The sequence below is a fragment of the Nelumbo lutea genome, chromosome 8 (genome assembly GCF_056320005.1).
Source record: "Nelumbo lutea isolate HS-2025 chromosome 8, American lotus-T2T, whole genome shotgun sequence".
Taxonomy (NCBI): domain Eukaryota; kingdom Viridiplantae; phylum Streptophyta; class Magnoliopsida; order Proteales; family Nelumbonaceae; genus Nelumbo; species Nelumbo lutea.
The window spans coordinates 26,528,397-26,546,866 of NC_142691.1; the positions used below are offsets into that span (position 1 = coordinate 26,528,397).

The 18,470-nt window shown below is 37.6% G+C and overlaps 1 protein-coding gene across 3 annotated transcripts in view; it reads right to left on the bottom strand.

Annotated features, from left to right (window-relative positions):
- Positions 1–12,129: 12,129 nt before the first annotated feature.
- NUDT3 (nudix hydrolase homolog 3) overlaps positions 12,130–18,470 on the bottom strand; it is an 88,371-nt gene continuing 82,030 nt past the window's right edge. For all 3 annotated transcript variants that reach the window (XM_088957476.1, XM_088957475.1, XM_088957474.1), the window contains one exon: positions 12,130–12,425. In XM_088957476.1, the coding sequence (XP_088813602.1) occupies positions 12,363–12,425 (63 nt within the window). In that variant the 3' untranslated portion in view covers positions 12,130–12,362. The remainder of the gene's footprint in view (positions 12,426–18,470) is intronic.

Sequence of the window (18,470 nt, forward strand, 5' to 3'; positions counted from 1 at the left end):
ACGTCAGAGTTAGAAGAGTTGGCATTGAAATTTCAGTTTGATTGGCCAAATTTAGTGATTTTTTAGGAAATCCACCAAAAATCGATTCTTGAGGATGACATGGCATTGAATAATAATAGCTCTAATACAAAAATAATCAGCACTTTTGAAAATCAATATCAAAGAAACTCAAAATCGGCTTACATGGCAAAGTAAACACTTTCTAATAGTGTTCCCTCTTTCTCTACTACGACCTCCCCCTGAGTCATAACCTCCACCACTTCCACCACCACGATCAAACATGAGACTACCACGGCCTTCTCGAAATGCATGTCCTCCCCCTTTATTATCACGTCCACATCCTTTTGCTACGACATACATTGATATGTCAGACGTTGTGGTATTTTCTTTGGGTCTCAATGAAATCCTATGAAATCGAGCAAATACCTTTTCAAGTGTATAAAGAGAAGAACCTCCCAATATTTGTGCTCTAACCGATTCATATTCTGATTTCAACCCCACTAAGAACCTACTTATATCCAATTGCTCCCTTTGTTGTTGCTGAATTTTAACATCTGGAGTTAGGGGATGATAAACATTGAGTTCATTTATAAGGTTATTCATACTAGCATAATACTCTTCTAGGGTTTGATTTCCTTACTACAAATTGAAATACTATATAGAATAAAGTTTCTTGGCATGTTCCTATATTTCATTGGTTGTATCTAAGAACATAAAATTGATATTTATCTTAGGTTCCATACTATTCCACAACTATATCATGATTTTGGCATCTTCTTGTTTCCAATCATCAAGCCCTGGGGATTCAACTGATGGTTTATCCTCCTTTACATGTTTCACCTTCCTCTTGGCCTTGAGAAAAACCTCCACCCATGGCACATAATTTTCAACATTATGTTTAATTGATGTCATTTGCACACCTAGATAGTCTGAGGAAATCATCGCATCAGATTTCTGATCACCACCACCATCAGTTGCTACCATTGTGTTTCCCAATACAATTTCTAATTCTGAATTATCAACCACCAAAAAAATATTGTTGTTAAGTCAACACTGCAGCAGTCTCCACATCACCTTCAACAATCTCTCAACCAGGCACACTGAAAGAAAAGAAAAACTTGATGTAAACTACCGTTTAGATAGCTCATGGCAGATAATTTTCAACATTAAGTTTAATTGATGCCATTTGCACACCTAGATAGTCTGAGGAAATCATCACACTAGATTTCTAATCACCACCATCATCCCCAGTTGCTACCATTGTGCTCCCCAATACAATTTCTAATTCTGTATTATCAACCACAAAAAAAAAATATTGTTGTTAAGTCAACACTACAGCAGTCTCCACATCACCTTCAACAATCTCTCAACCAAGCACAATGAAAGAAAAGAAAAACTTGATGTAAACCACCGTTTACACACGTTCGACCATCTCTTTCAGCAAAAAATTTGTTTTCTTCACACCACTACTAATAACCAACCACCATAGATGTTACTCAACAATCACCAAGAACCCTCTTAAAACTACTCAGTAGAGGGTTTGGAACACCACCACACGACCATTAGGGTATCACTCATGGTGACAATAATATTAGAACTACTAACCTAGGGCTGCCGCACCTTCCTTTGCCTAAGTAATGAAGATTGTGGCAATCCTGGATTACCAAAAAAATTTGTCGCAGCCTTCTACTTGTGCACTTCAGATTGCAGCATAGAAAAAACGAAGAAAAGAAGAAGAGGAAAGATCACAGGTCCAGGATCTTGAAATCGCAACCTTCTCCTGTATTTAGTGCTCTGATACCATGTTTCAACGGTTCAGGTAAGTCCTATTAGAGAGAGAGACAGAGAGAGAGAAGAAGAAGGAGAAGAAGAAGTTGTCAAACTAGTTCTAATCGACCATAATCTTTATTATATTAGAATTAGGGTACATGGTCAAATATACCCCTATTAAGTATGGGACAAGTAAATTAAAAAAAGACAAAACAGAATTGCCACATCATCACATAATTTAAATTAGAACGAAAAGACTAAGCCACCCTTACTTGACCAACTCTAACATGCTCGATTAGTAGGGAGACCAAATCTTCAAGGAAACCATTCATAACACAATCAAAGCACATTTGCTAATTGGGCATCACAGAGCAGCAACAACAAGAATTACTTTGCCTAACATGCTCAATTAGTAGTGGGACCAAATCATCAAGGAAACCATTCCTAACACAATCAAAGCACATTTGCTAATTGGGCATCACAGAGCAGCAACAACAAGAATAACTTAGCCTAAGTCAAAAAAATCAAGTAAGGCTTAGGGATGGCAATGCACGGGTTCAAGAAGGGTTTTGTAAATTCTAAACCCTATCCTCTTCCTTAAACTTCCCAACCTGTACTGGCCCCAAAATTCATAGCAAGGCTGGATTTTGAGAGTCCAAACCCTCTCTATGCATGAAAATGCAAAACCCACCCTGACCCCACCATCCCTATAGTCAAGGGTAAGGTAGGTTGGGTTTAAAATCCACATCTAATTTTTTGTTATTTCTTGTTATATATAAGCATTAAATAAGTAAAATAACATGAACAAACATAAAAAATTCCAATTATTTGATTAAGACATGTATGAAACATACAAACTATCATTTATCCTTCACACAAATATTATTAAATTTAACACCTAATACATAAAGCCCATATGCTGTCTAACAATATACAGGGTGGGGAGGATTGGGTTTAGCTTAATACCTTACCCATATAGGTTGTAGAATCCCCAAACCCGTCCCACCCTAAACTCTGTCTTTTAAGCACAAAAAAAAAAAAAAAAAACAAAACAAAACAAAAAAACTATTGGGGTAGGTACCACTGTAGGGTGAAATTGCCTTCCCTAAGCTGAATAGATGGTAGAGCCTAAAGCCATGTTTGGTTCATGGGAATAGAGGTCTAGAATCGGAATTGGAATGGACTGTTCTGATTCAAATTATTTGGTTGGGCGGAATTGGAATCTCATTTCCATTCCTATTGAAATGGCATTCCCCCATATGAGGGAATGGTCATTCCCCTCCCCTCCCTTAGGAATGAAATCCCATTCTTACAGATTCTAAGGATTTCAAACCTTCTTTGCAAACCCCTAACCCTAGATCTCAAATAGTTTTCTCCCTAGGTTGGATCAAGCTCAATGTTGATGGGAGTATTTTTTGGCTTCTAGTGCTGCTAGTTTTGGAGTGGTAGCGCAAGACATCACTTGAAAAGTTATTGCAACTTCTTTCGGTGATCTTAAAGCCCACTCGCCCATCCAAGTGGAGGCTTTTTCTATGCTGAAAGGTTTGGACCTGGCTTGGGACCTCCAACATTCTAGCATTTTTGTACAAAGCGACTACCTCAATTTGTTCTCTACTTTAGGTGCTGGTAATGCAGAAGTAGCTAGAGATGATATCTTTTCCCAGCCTGTGCATTTCAAATTTGTAAATTCAGGGCTGCCCATGAGTTGGCAAAAAAGGGATTGTAAGTTCAGGTCCTTTGTTTTCAATTGTCCTCTTTGGATCCAGCAATGGGCGGCTAAGGATCTGGTGAATCCTTGAGTTTGCCTCTTGTATAGTTTTCTTAGGTCTTAGACTCTTAGCCTTTTTAACATAGATGATGCTTTTACCAAAAGAAAATTCCATTCCTATTCCTGTCTAAACCAAACAAATTATGGGAATGGACCATTCTGATTCCAATTCTCATTCCAAGTGATTTCATTTTCAATTCTAACTGCAAACCAAATGGACACTAAACTTTATGTCTATGATGCTTTTGCGAGTTACATGGAACTTGGAAGAGAGAGAGGAAGAAGCAAAGAAATCATCAAGGAGAAAGAGCTCAAATTTTTGACTTGTTCTCAAATCTCTATCAACATCCTTTTTTTTCTACGTTTTGACTGGAAATCCTTTTTTTTTGTTCATTAATTTATTTGAGCGTAAAATACAAAAACCTTCTCTATAGTTTCATTTTAACAAATACCTCCCCGAACTTTTGAGAAACTCGACAAAAACCTCCCTTTCGTCACCTTCCTAGATGGAAAACATTAGATTGATGCACCCACTTTTTCCAAATTCCCATTCTACCATTTTATAAATTATTTTACATACAAAATTACTAAAATAACCCTATTTTAATTTGACAGAAACCTCATTTAATGATCATATTTGAACTTTTTTTTTAGTTAAAACTGGGTTATATTTTGTATGTAAAAGGGTAGAATGGGTATTTGGAAAAAAAACTAGTGCATCAGTCTAATGTTTCCTGTCTGGGAAGGTGACTGAAAGGAGGTTTTTGTCGAGTTTCTCAAAAGTTTAGGGGAGGTATTTGTTAAAATGAAACTATAGGGGAAGTTTTTATGATTATCAGAAACCTCAGAGGAGGTTTTTGCATTTTACCCTTTATTTAATTGAAGTCTTCATATGTTATTGTCTAGGGGTGAGCATTATTCGGTTAAAACTGAATTGCCCAACTAAAAATTTTGGTGTTAGTTTTTAGATTTAGAAATTCGGTTAACCGAAAAAACTGAATTAACTAAAATTCATTATATAACATGTAATATATAATATATAATATATAATATGCAATATATAATATTTAATATATAATGTGCTATATATTTATATATTAATATATTATAATAAAATCAAATTTCATAATAGATATTATAATATATATATTATAGGTTTTAATATATAATATTATATTTATATATTAATTAAATTCAGTTTTTAACCGAAAGAACCAAAAACTGAACAAAAAATTTTGGTTCGATTATTTCGGTTTTATTATAATCGGCTTCGGTTCAATTTTCATTTTTTTTTCGGTTTTAAAAATTTTGATTTATTAATTAAAAACCCAAATAAATTGAATGCTCACCCCTTTATTATTGTCTTTGTTGGGGTCTTCATTTCTTACTGTCTTCTTTTTTACTGGGTGTTGAACTGAATGATTTATTAGAGAATTTTTGACTTCAGCATACTTTGTTTTCATTTTGGCGTGTGGAGTTTTCATCGTGCACCCTCTCCGAGATTCATTTGAAGCTAATGGAGTTTAGGCCTGACAAAATTTTTGAATTGAATGATTTATTAGAGAATTTTTGACTTCAGCATACTTTGTTTTCGTTTTGGCATGTGGAGTTTTCATCGTCCACCCTCTCCCAGATTCATTTGAATATGATGGAGTTCAGACCTAACAAAAATTTTGAATTGAATGATTTATTAGAGAATTTTTTACTTCAGCATACTTTGTTTTCGTTTTTGGTGTGTGGAGTTCGCATTGTCCACCCTCTCCCAAATTCTTTTTTTTTTTTTTGTAGAAATAGGAGGAGCTACACAAGACGGGGTGTAGCTCAGCCCCAAGCATCACAAAAACAAATAGAATTTAAGTCTCTAGGGAGAGAGGGAGAGCAAAAACTGAGAGTGCTGAGAGGAAAAGAAAGTGCTTGATTTGCCATCCAGTCCGTAGCTTGATTGGTCTCTTTATAGACATGGTTGTAGGTGACACCACATTCCAAATCTCCAGCCAGCTTCAAACACTCCTCGATGAAATTGATGGAGTTCAGACTTGACAAAATTTTATTAAATACAATTATCCCTCTATTCTCTTCCCCTCTATTCCTCCCTAGCGCCCCTTCACCCTCACCAATACACAACACTAATCTCAGCACCATTGGAGCAACCACCGCCGTTGCAACCCTCACATCCCCTCTCTCTTCTCTTCTCCTCCCTCAAACTGAAACACTCTTGTTCTAGCTTCTATTACACAAACATAAGAATTCCAAGCTGATCAAATTTGTGTTACGATTGGGCTGAAGACGATGTGGTGGATGCGATTCTCCAATGGTTTCACATCCACCCTAGCCGTCTCAAACTGAAACACTACCATTGCACAAATATTTGGAATTTTCTCTTTAACAGAGGAGGAGAGTACAAAAGATGGCAATCAAATATTTTGCTGTGTGTCAAACTACTCTGTCCTTCACGTGGCTTCTTCATGTTTACAAGTTGTCATATATTATCCCTCCACCTCATTTCCCAAGTCAAGTTTAGTCTGTGTTTGATTCCATCTACGTTTATTCATTCAACGTTTGTAATTTATTTGCTTATAAAACTAAGAAAGGTAATAATTATAATCGTTTATGACAATTAGGCGCCACTAGGCATCACATCAGTGTAATAGTGAAAAAATGCCTAATTGTTTGTGGAAGCTTTAAAAAATAACTTCCCTAAATGGTAGGCGTGTACAAAAACCGAAGTCTGTTTTTTCTATTCTTGATGCATATAGAAGAATAAGAGAGAGGAACTGCTAAAGTGATGCCTATGTAGCAACGTTTATTGAATAAATGCCCACGGAATCAAACACCTTGTTAATCTCTCATTATTAACACCTCCACTACCGACAGTCATCTCTTAGCTTCTTTTAATTGCCGACGTCCACCCTTTTCTACATCAATTCAAATAGAAATTACCAAAACATATTATAAGCCACGACCCTTCTACATCAAAATGGAATATTCCATCCCTGAAAGTTTCTTGTTGAACACTCTAATACAATTAAATAAATTGCAGATAATATTTTTGTCCATCGCAGCTGAGAGAATTTAGAGAGATCATCAAAATGAATAGGCATGACCATGGTTTTCAAAACCGGACTAGACGGTTGACCTGAAAACTGGGAATCGTCAGGTGATCGGTTCCGTTTTATCCTAGAACTGTTATTTTTCCAAAAACCATTGATTTGGTTAGCAAACCACTGACCCGAGCTGTCAAACCATTCAAACCGTTTGACAGTTTTGGCTTTTTTTTTATTTTAATTTTTTTGTCAGAATGGGCCATCCATTCGGTTCAAACGATTGAACCATTTGACTTGAGAACTGAACCCCTGATCAATTTGTTGTCTGGTTCAGTTTTAAAAACCTTGGACATGACTATGAGATAAAGAAAATATGTGAGGCAAATTGACAACCTTAATACATCTGTTGTATGTGCTCTTCATTCATGAGTCTGGATCTCTTGCCCACAAGAGCTCTACCCATGTTTACCCACATAACATCGTAGCCACCCATGAAAAACATCTCATCCTCTTACATAGTATTATGCACAGAAAATGTTCCCAATGCACAGAGGTACTGTATTGTGGGTAGATGTGGATAGAGTTCTTGTGGGCAAAAGATCCAGAGTCTTCATTCTAAGAGAGAATGAAGTGGGGATGCGGGAGTTGCTCTGACAGCGGTGAGAGTGCTGTGTGTCAGTGAGGGTGAAGGGGGCAGTGGGAAGGGAATAAAGAGGGGAAGAGAATAGAGGATTAATTGTATTTAATTGAATTTTGGTAGGTTTGAAATAAAAATAATTGTAAAATTGAAATAAAAATAAATTATAATTTTGCATTGAAATCATTTGCACTACGCTAATTTTGCATCAGTACAAATAAATTCGCATTGCAACCCGTAGGGGACAGACGATGCGAGCTCTATTAACAACCTTTGCCATCTCCTATAACTGGGGCATCTCCCTGTCAAGCGTTCATTCAATTAGAGAAGTAATTTTGTTAATTACTAGCAACGTGTCAAGGCTCGCTATAGGCTCAATTTTCATTTTTCTACTCTGATTAGATGAAACCTCTCTTTTCTTTTCTTTTATGGGTATATAGTTTATCAAGAGACCTTACTTTGTTCCAACCTGAATAGGTTGAAAAGTTAAAAAAGGACTTCAACAAGCTTGGAATTTTAAATCTAAAAGCAAACCAATTTCTTTAGATCATTTATGTATGTTCAGATTCTCATGGAGTGGCTTGGGAAGGATTTTGAGAGTTTTTAAGGCAAATTCTAGTGAATTTTGCTTCAAAATCAGGATTTTCATATTCTAAAAGGGGACAAAACAAAGGGATGAATTGAAGAATCCTTATTCATCCACTCTGGTGAGACCTTTGATGGTCTCCTACCAGTAAGTTCTGCATGATCTCTTCTATCGATCGGCAACATTAGTAAGAGAAAGCAATTTGTTAATGAAGGGGTCTTCTTTTACTTAATAACCTCAAAATCCCATTTTATCTAAGGTTCTTTCATTGACAACATTGCCATTGGATTTTATTTTGAAAATTTGAAGAACAATAAAAGGTAAAATTGACCGCAAAAGGATTGTTTTGATATTAAGAAAAATCATGCAATCACATGACATCACGTACAAATGGATTCTAACAGCATGTTAATAGCAAGAAATGATTTTATCAATTGTCAGAAGGATACTTCAAATAATTTTTCAAACAATAAGCTAAGTATTAATTCATTTGTTAAAACATAGAGATAGTTTAAGTATTTTACCCTTTTTTTATTTTAAGTCCTGTGGTTCTCTGTCTCATTTTTGTCAAATTCAGTTCTACGATCACATCACTGGTCACTTTAAAATAATGTTAATTTATTTATATTTTTCTTATGTGTATAATAATAGCTAAAAAAGTGAGTGTTTAAGTAAGATGGGTGAAAACTAAAAGGGGTGTTTTAGTAATACACAAATTACAGGGAGTGTCATGGTTAATATGGTATAATATAGGGGTGTTTTAGTAAACGACCCTTAAAAATTAAAACTTGAAATTCATGACAATTAATGAAGAAGATAAGTAACAATGATGGGATCCTTTGCCTCAAGAGATACCTATTATCTATTATTTAAAAGCAACAAGAAGGAAATGCATAGAAAAGCTAATGACCACACTTTCAGAAATTTTTTGGATGAAAATGTAGATGACAATTTCCTAGGAAAGAAAAAGCTTTTGAAGATTCTCCAAAGTACTAGAAGATTAAGGAAAACTTAAATCTAATGATCAACCTTTTTAGATCTTAACGAGTTGCTGATTCTAAACGATCATGGACTTGACCTTGAAAGAAGAGATAAAAGCAGCAAGATCTTTATTGGTTACCAATTTGATATTATTTTTCTATTAATTGGTTTAAATAATATGAAATTAGGAGAGTTCACATCTGACCCCCACAGAATGAGCCCCAAAAACATCCCACATGCATATCTCAGTCTGCATTGAGAACATCTCCCATACTTATCATTGGGAGATGTTTCCAATACATGATTGGGATGTGCTGGGATGCATTCTGTGGGGGGGGGGGGATATATGAGTTCAAATTAGGAGGAAGAAGAAATGAGAGTAGAGGAGAGAAAAACACCACATTAAAAGGAGAGAAAAGATGGGAGTTCAACCTCTACTAATATTTATAATTTGGAAATGAAAGAATTAGTAAAAAATTTTCTTACTAAAAAAGAAAAAATATAAAAATACCCCTGAACATTACAAAAAAGGCATAAAACTTAATATATTATGACTGAGACTTAATTGTCACTGTTGTTCATTATATAATTTGTTTAGACTTGGAGTAAATCTCAAGTAATCAGTAAAAATACTTACAAGCATTGAAGCAGAAATGGTTGTAGTTTATTATTAGAGGTATTAGAAAGATTGCACAGCTAGCAACAATTGAGTTTGTTATTCTTGAATAAGTCAGTAAGTGTCTTGACTACAGATATTTAACTGAATGAAATAGACTCAACTTTTTGCTTCTCAACAATTTTAGATGGTATCAGAGCTTTGAACTAGGTAAAGCGAAACAGTGGGAGTGATAAACCAGGTGCAATGCTGGTTTCCTGTCTGCTTAATGGGAACAATTATGCCAAATAGAAAAGAGCGACAAGAAATTTTCTCTCTGCGAAAAACAAGTTTGGTTTTGTGGATGGCTCAATCTAAAAACCTAGGAGATATAGCAATGAACAGACTTGGATCAAGTGTAACTCAATGGTAGTAATATCATGGATTTTTAATTCTCTTGCAAAAAATCTACATGAAAGTGTAGCATATGTGGATTATGCACGTGATATATGGTTGGATCTTGAAGAAAAATTTTCACTAGGACATGCTCCATGAATCTTTCAGCTCAAATGAGAATTAGCTCTTCTTCGGCAAGAAAATCTATCTATGATTGTCTATTACACCAAGCTTAAGGCAATCTAAGATGCCAATTCTGTAATTCTAAGTTGCACCTATGGAACATGCACTTGTGACGCGGCAAGAGATCTTGCCAATGTAAGGGAATGTGAATGTGTTTACCAGTTCTTGTTGGGTTTGAGTGAAGTCTTCAACATAGTCTGTTCTAGAATTTTGGTGATGGAACCTTTGATATTGGTTAGCAAAGTGTATTCTCTTGTCAATCAAGAAAAGTGTCATCAAAATCTTGTTGCCCATTCTACCAAAATCTTGATGCCACCGCGATGCATGTTGCTGGACAAAACTCGTCATCAACCTCTAAGAATTCCCAACCAAAGCTATGTTGTGACCATTGCAAACGCAATGGCCACACCAAAGATCTGTGTTATGAACTCGTAGGTTACCCACCTAATTGGGAAGCAAGGGGCAATCTGCTCCAAAACAAGGCACTTCTGGTTATCAAAAACCATGAGCCAACTCCAATACTTCTCAAAATGACAATGCATCAACCTCCACTCCAGTTTTAGCTCTCAATATGGATCGGTACCATCAATTGATGGAATTGCTCAATCTTGATAAGAAATTGATCTTGCCTTAGGCCAACTTTGTTGATAAGCTGTCTTTTCTATTTGATCACACATTGATACCTAGATTATAGATAGTGGTGCATCTGATCATATGATGCCCACTAGCTGTTCACCAAATGGTTTCTCCATTGATACCACTGCGATAAAAAATGTTCAGCCCCCTAATGGTGCTTTCGTGCCAATGCAGCAATGAGGCATGATCTCTCCTTACATGGTGTCTTACCTGATTTTAAGTGCAATTTACTTTTAGTAAACTGACCATAGACTTGAATTGTGCCATCTTGTTTTTCCCTAACTTCTATTAATGCAGGACTTATATTCAAAGAAACTAATTGTGGGTGAGATGCAAAATGGACGTACCACTTCCTCAGCCCCTCTTCACCTACTGCATTACATACTACTATTAACAAAAATCTAGCATCACACACCAGATTGCCCCTCTAGCATCAGAGACTTAATATATGCTGGTTCTGATAAGCTGGCACTAATACACAATTTAGATATTCATTTGAATTCTTCTTTCTCTTGTGATTCATGTAATTGAACTAAGCTCACCAGATTGCCCCTTTTTAATTGATTCATTGTGACGTATGGGGTGCACATCACACACCAACATATTCAGGTGCAAGGTATTTTTTAACAATAGTAGATGATTTTACATAGACAACATGGGTACCTTTGATGAAATTTCAATTAGAAACACTACAATTTCTTATCATGTTCTGCAATATGGTGCATACTTAGTTCAATGCACAGGTTAAGATCATCCGATCCGAATGGAAGAGAGTTCTCTCAGCCCATGTAGCAGTTTTATCATCTACATGGGATTGAACACTAAACTTCCAATGTTGACACACCATACTAAATGATATGGACCGTGTGGTCGAGCGCAAACATAGGCATTTGCTCAAGGTAAGGACACTTCATTTTCAAGCTGCTTTACCTATCCGCTTCTGCTTCTGCGGAGATTGCATATTGACAGTAGCATACATTATCAACAGACTGCCCATACCAATTTTCAATGGCAAAACTCCTTATGAGTTGCTCTTTGGCAAGACTACAAGCTATGAACACCTTCTAGTGCTCAATGGTTATATTGTGACAATAGTGCCACACTTCATATAGCCACTAATCCAGTTTTCCATGAACACACAAAGCACATGAAAATTGACCGTCATTTTGTTCCAAAACATTTACAGGCCTGACAATTTGCAGCTCAACATCTCTCATCCTGTTTTTAACTTACAGATTTGTTCACTAAAGCGTTAAGAGCTGCTTGTTATGTCTTCTTATTACCCAAGTTGGGCATGATTAATCCCTATGCTCCTACTTGAGGGGGCGTATTAGAAGTGTTGGAAAGATTGTACAACTGGCAACACCGAGTCTTTTATTCCTGAATTAGTTGGCAAGTGTCTTCACTATAAATATTTAACTAAATAAAATAAACTTTTTGCTTCTATGCAATTCCAGAGTTATCTTATTGGTTAATAATCTAAAAGCAAAAATGAAAAATGCATAGAAAAGACGAATAGTGACTCCCACAATCTAGGCAACAGTCATAGTCCACATTAATCTAACTGATAACTACATTTGATAAATTTGGTTATAAAGTAGGTAACTATATCAAATCTTAACTAACCATAAACAAAAAACCATACTACATCCTTTATTGCGTCCGTGTCCTTGATACAATCAATTACATTTTATTGATATCAATTTGGATTCGCACTACAAAAAACTTACTCCATAAAAGTGGAGTAAAAGTGCATTATCACATTTCTAACGTTTTTCCTCCAGTATTTTGTCAGCAGTGCAAAATACGGGAGCTACATCCACTGGTACCTGCAATCAACAAGGGTTAAATAGTGATAGGTCAGTCAAGTGGAGCTGTTAATTAGTAAAGATAAAACTTTAGGCTCAGTTTGGAGGGAGTACAAATACAAATAATGTACAGTGCAAATACATAAAAAAATAATACAAAATACAAGGTTTTGCACTATACAAATTTGCATTTGTACTCCTTCAAACTGAGCCTTAGCTGCATATCTTAATTACAGGAATATGGAAGGGACTCCAAGGTGAACTTCCTTTGCCACAGAACCTTCAAGAGAATATGTTACTTTCATCAGTGTAAGAAGCCGTGACAGCTCAGAGGCTAACAGATAAAGCCTCAAATGAAGAAACAGAATATTCAGTTTAGTTCTTTGGAGCAAAGTCCTGTTTTGCCAAAGAAAGAGCAAAGGGGGTGATGCTTCCTATACATTATATTATATGAATAGCTCATGCCTAAATCCCTTAACTCATTCATGGATCCATCAATAGTTTGTTGGCACAATCTGTGAACAAAAACTGGAGACATCTGATGTCACATGTACAGATCCCTTTCTTGAGATTTAAACCTTAAGTTTTTTCAACTGCAGGATATTTCCTTCTTAATTTGCTGGTTGATGATTCAAGCCCATATAATTGAGGATTGATTCAATCAGAGTACATATGCTTTTCTGAATCCTGTTTTAATAGTCTAAACAAAATCAATGGAATCCCTAGAAAATAATTGATAAATGGGGTATCCCCTTCATTCTAGTTAGTTGGTCCCTTCCTTGTGTGCTTCGATGTTTCTATGTGTCTTTTATGAGCTAGAAATCTTCTTGCATAGCTTCTTTTGAGGGGTAAGGTTTTATGACCCACACTTTGGACTTTGTTTTTGATTATTATTCATTAAATATTCTGTGGTTGCCCCTCGACCAATAGTTTGGGGTTCAAAAAAAAAAACCTAGAAAGTTGACAAATATGCTTCAATAAAAATATAGTCCTGGATAAAGTGAGATTTTGCAAAAATTCCTTTATGGCCAAGTGGCCAACCACAAAAAATGAAAAGAAAAAATAACTTGTTTGCTTGTGTTTCGAATGCTGCTACAGTAACCCGAACCAGGAAGAGAAGGAAGAAGAAGAGGAAGAAGAAGAGAAGAAGAAGAAAGAAAATAAGGGTCTGTCGAAATCTGATGGATTGCCCATAAGTCGACCCCCTTAATCTTTATTAGATTCTAATGACCTTTACAAAGACTAAACTACCCTTACTTAAGTGTGGGGCAGAGGTCTCTAATAAAACTACCACATAAGCAAACTACTTAACAAACATAAGATGACAAAACTACCCCTATTCGGCTCACTTTAACACTCCCCCTCAAGCTGGAGAATATATGTCATATAATCCCAGCTTGTTACATAGATAGTTCACTTTCCTTGAGCTTAGAGCTTTTGTAAACAAATCTGCCCACTGATCATTCGACCCCACATGTTCTGTATTTATCCCTCTAGCAAGAACCTTCTCCCTCACAAAGTGGCAATCAACCTCTATGTGCTTTGTCCTCTCATGAAAGACAGGGTTTGATGAGATATGGAGTGCAGCTTGATTGTCACAGTACAATCTCATAGGTCTATCCATGTGAAACCCAATTTCTTGTAGGAGATTCCTCAACCACACTAATTCACAGGTAGTGTGTGCCATGGCCCTATACTCGGCTTCAGCACTGCTTCTAGCCACAACCGTCTACTTTTTACTCTTTCATGTCACAAGATTTCCTCCAAGAAATGTGCAATAGCCTGTAGTAGATCTTCTGTCATTCATAGAGCTTGCCCAGTCTGCATCTTTATACCCAACTACTTCAAGTTTTCCTCCTGGTTTATACAATAGCTCACGACCTGGAGCTTCTTTCAGATACCTTACAATTCTAAGAACTGCATACCAGTGAGGTATACGAGGGTTCTGCATGAATTGGCTCACCACACTGACTGCAAAGGAGATGTTGGGTCTCGTGATAATCAGATAGTTCAGCTTTCCCACTAGTCGTCTATACCTTCCAGGATCTTCAAATACTTCTCCTGTATCACTACTCAACTTAACATTTGGTTCCATAGGGGTCTCAGCCGGTTTTGCACCTAACAGTTCTGTTTCTTCCAGTAGATCAAGAACATATTTCCTTTGGCACAGATTTACACCTTGTTTTGACCTGACAACTTCTATTCTCAAGAAAAACTTTAATGTTCCAAGCTCTTTTATTTGAAAATGATTTTGTAGAAATACCTTTAGTTTGCCAATCCCCAATTTATCACTGCTAGTAATGACAATATCATCCACATAGACCACTAATAAGATCTTCCCAGCTTCTGAGTCATAGCTGAACACTGAGTGATCAACCTGGCATTGCTTCATTCCAAAACTCTTCACCACTTCGCTGAACTCCCCGAACCAAGCACGTGGTGATTGCTTCAACCCATAAATTGCCTTCTTTAGTCTGCACACCTTACCATCCTCCCCCTGAGCAACAAACCCAGGTGGTTGCTCCATATATACCTCCTCCACCAGATCACCATGGAGGAAGGCATTTTTTTATGTTAAGCTGAAACAGAGGCCAATCATACATAACTACTAGGGAAATTAGTACACGAACAAAACCAATCTTAGCCACTAGAGAGAATGTCTCCATGTTGTCCACTCCATACAACTGTGAGTAACCTTTAGCAACAAGTCTGGCCTTCAGACGCTCCACACTACCATCTGGCAAGTATTTCACAGTATACACCCATTTACAGCCCACAACATGCTTACCAGGTGGGAGAGTAGTAAGTTCCCACATTTGAGTATGTTGAAGAGTAGAAAGTTCCTCCTCCATTGCCCGCCGCCATCCAGGTGAACTAAGAGCTTCTTGAACATTGTTAGGTATGGAAATAGAGGACAAAAGTGAAACAAACTGGTGATGTGAGGTAGAAAGACGAGATAATGAAACAAAATTGGAAATGGGATGGAGGGTAGAACTGCGTTTACCTTTCGGTAAGGCAATGGGTAGGTCAAGGTCTGAAGGTTCAGAAATAGGAGCCATGAGAGGATCCGCAGATGAGGTAGAAGCTGGAGGAGGTGCCGGTGTCGTTCGACGTGTATACACTTGTCGGATCGGTGGTCGTTCGGTGGTGATCTGCACTGAATGAGGTGATGAGTCTACTCCAACAACAACATCTGGAACTGGATCACTGACAGGAAGAGGAAGAGGAAGAGGAAGTAAGGGTGGAGATGAAGGTGCTTCAGGACTTGAGAAGAAGTGTATAGACTCAAAAAAGGTGACATAAGGGCAGACATAGCGCTTTCGGGTAATGGGATTATAACACTTGTACCCTTTTTGAGTCCGAGAGTAGCCAAGGAAGACACATTTAATTGAGCGCGCATCCAGCTTGTCTATTCCAGGACTTAGATTGTGGACAAAGCACACACAACCAAAGACACGAGGAGTTAATGGAAATGGAGATAAAGTGGGAAACAAGATAGAGAAGGGGGACCGACCATGAAGAATGAAAGAGGGCATCCGATTAATGAGGAAACATGCAGTGAGTACAGCATCACTCAAAAACCGTTTAGGAACATTCATGTGGTGAAGAATAGACCGAGCAGTTTCAAGAAGCTGACGATTCTTCCGTTCAGCTACCCCATTTTGTTGAGGGGTGAATGCACATGAGGTCTGATGAATAATGCCATGCTGTTCTAAATACTGTTGAAATGAAGTGAGAAAGTATTCATGACCATTATCTGAACGGAGAACTTTGATTGGAACACCAAATTGTGTGCGTATTTCAGCATGGAATTTTTGAAAAATGGAAACTAATTCACTTCTTTCTTTCATTAAGTAAATCCATGTCATTCTTGAACAATCATCAATAAAGGAGACAAATACTTGTACCCATTATAAGACTCTATTTTGATTGGACCCCAAACATCTGAATGAACCAAAGAAAAATGACTCAACATATGACTCTCAACTCTTGGACTGAAGGACACACGACGATGTTTCCCAAACTGACATGACACATTGCAAAATTGACAAATGACTCAATGACGGAACCGATATCTTGAGAGCCTTGAGAGATGGATGTCTCAGCCGGCAATGCCATTGTAGAGGAGTAAGTGAAGTCTGAAGAGCAATTGAATATCCACCACCGTCAAGATAATACAATCCACCAGCTTCATGCCCCCCCACCAATCTTCTTCCCCGTCTTGAGATCCTGAAAAACAAAAGTGGAAGGAAAGAAGGTAACAGAACAGTTAAGAGCTTTGGTTATTTTACTAACAGACATAAGATTGAATGAAAACTTAGGTACATATAAAACATATGATAAGGGCACAAAAGCCATGTCAACATTACCAACACCACAAATGGGAGATGGAAACCCATTGGCAAGTGTAACAATTTGTGATGTGGAGGTTTCAGAAAGAGAAGAGAACACACCTGGAGTCCCGGTCATATGATCTAAGGCTCCAGAGTCAATAATCCAGGGAGAGGTTTTAGACGACATGTAAGCAAATCCTAAGTGGGCAAGTGTGGCAGCGGTATGCTGTGAAGTAGTTTGAAGGAACCGTTCATACTCATCACGCGGAACACTCACCATCTCCCTCCTAGAAGTAGATGTAGATGTGGGAGGAGTTCGGTCTGCCTGTTTACTGTCACTGATGTCAACCTCACCTGCTACAGCATGATTAGCCCATTTAGAGGGAGGGCCATGTAGGTCATAACAGAAATTCACTGTGTGTCCTTCCCTACCACAATGAGTACACTTCTTTGTAGAGTTATTCTTCCCTCTGCCACAGCCTCCCCCTGAGTCATGACCACCCCGACAATCATGGAACTGCCACGGCCTCCTCGGGAGGCATGTCCTCCCCCCTTGTATTGTGTGCACCTCATCTAGCTATCACAAGTGCTGATCTATCAGACTGTGTGGGATTCTCTGTCTGTCCCAAAGAAATTCTGCGAAGCCGTGAGAATACTTTTTCAAGTGTAGGAAGGGTGGAGCCCCCTAATATTTGGGCTCTAACTGATTCATACTCTGATTTCAGCCCCACCAAGAATCTTGTAACATCTAGTTGTTCCCTTTGCTGTTGTTGAACTTTGATATCTGGAGTGAGGGGGTGATAGACATTGAGTTCATTCCTTATATTCTTCATGCAGGCATAGTACTCTTCTAGTGTTTTGTTTCCTTGTTGCAAATCAAAGTACTCTTGATAAAGTTGATATACTCTTATTGTATTATCTTGTCCAGAATACAACTTCTTAGCATGTTCCCATATATCCTTAGCCATATCAAGAAACATGAAGTTGGCACTAATTTTGGGTTCCATACTGTTCCATAGCCAAGTCATGATTTGAGCATCTTCTTGTTCCCAATCATCAAACCCTGGGGAGTCAGCCAATGGTTTCTCATCTTTTATGTGCTTCACTTTCCTCTTTGCCTTGAGGAAAACTTCCATTGATTTAGCCCATGGAACATAGTTCTCCCCATTCAGTTTAATTGAGGTCATCTGTACACCTAGGTAGTCAGGGGAAACCATCACACTAGGTTTCTAATCATTAAACCCATCTCCTATTGCTGCCATTGTACGCTTTCACAGTTGCCTCTAACCTGAATTCTCAGCAACAAGCTGACTGCTGTAATTCAAAATTTGATGTTCCAGCACCTACAACCCCTAAACACAACAATGGGTACACACGCCTTGTTCTTATTCACACTACTGCTGATTTCACAACACCACAAACCACATAAGCATCAATTTAACACTCACTAATCACATGTAAGCCCTCTTACAACCACTCAATAAGGATTGTGCAACACAAGCACCACAACATAGTCAAACCTGTTACACCCAGTTCAGACTAGTTTAATATTTTTAAGAGGGCACTACACAACCACAAAAACTCAGCTATATCACAGCATTACACCTTACACCACTCGGCCACTTACAGCAGCCCTAACACCACTCAACAACTTACAGCAGCCCCTACACCATTCGGCTACTGTACACACAGCCCGTTCTAGGGCAACAATGAACCTAGTTCTCTAGGTTCT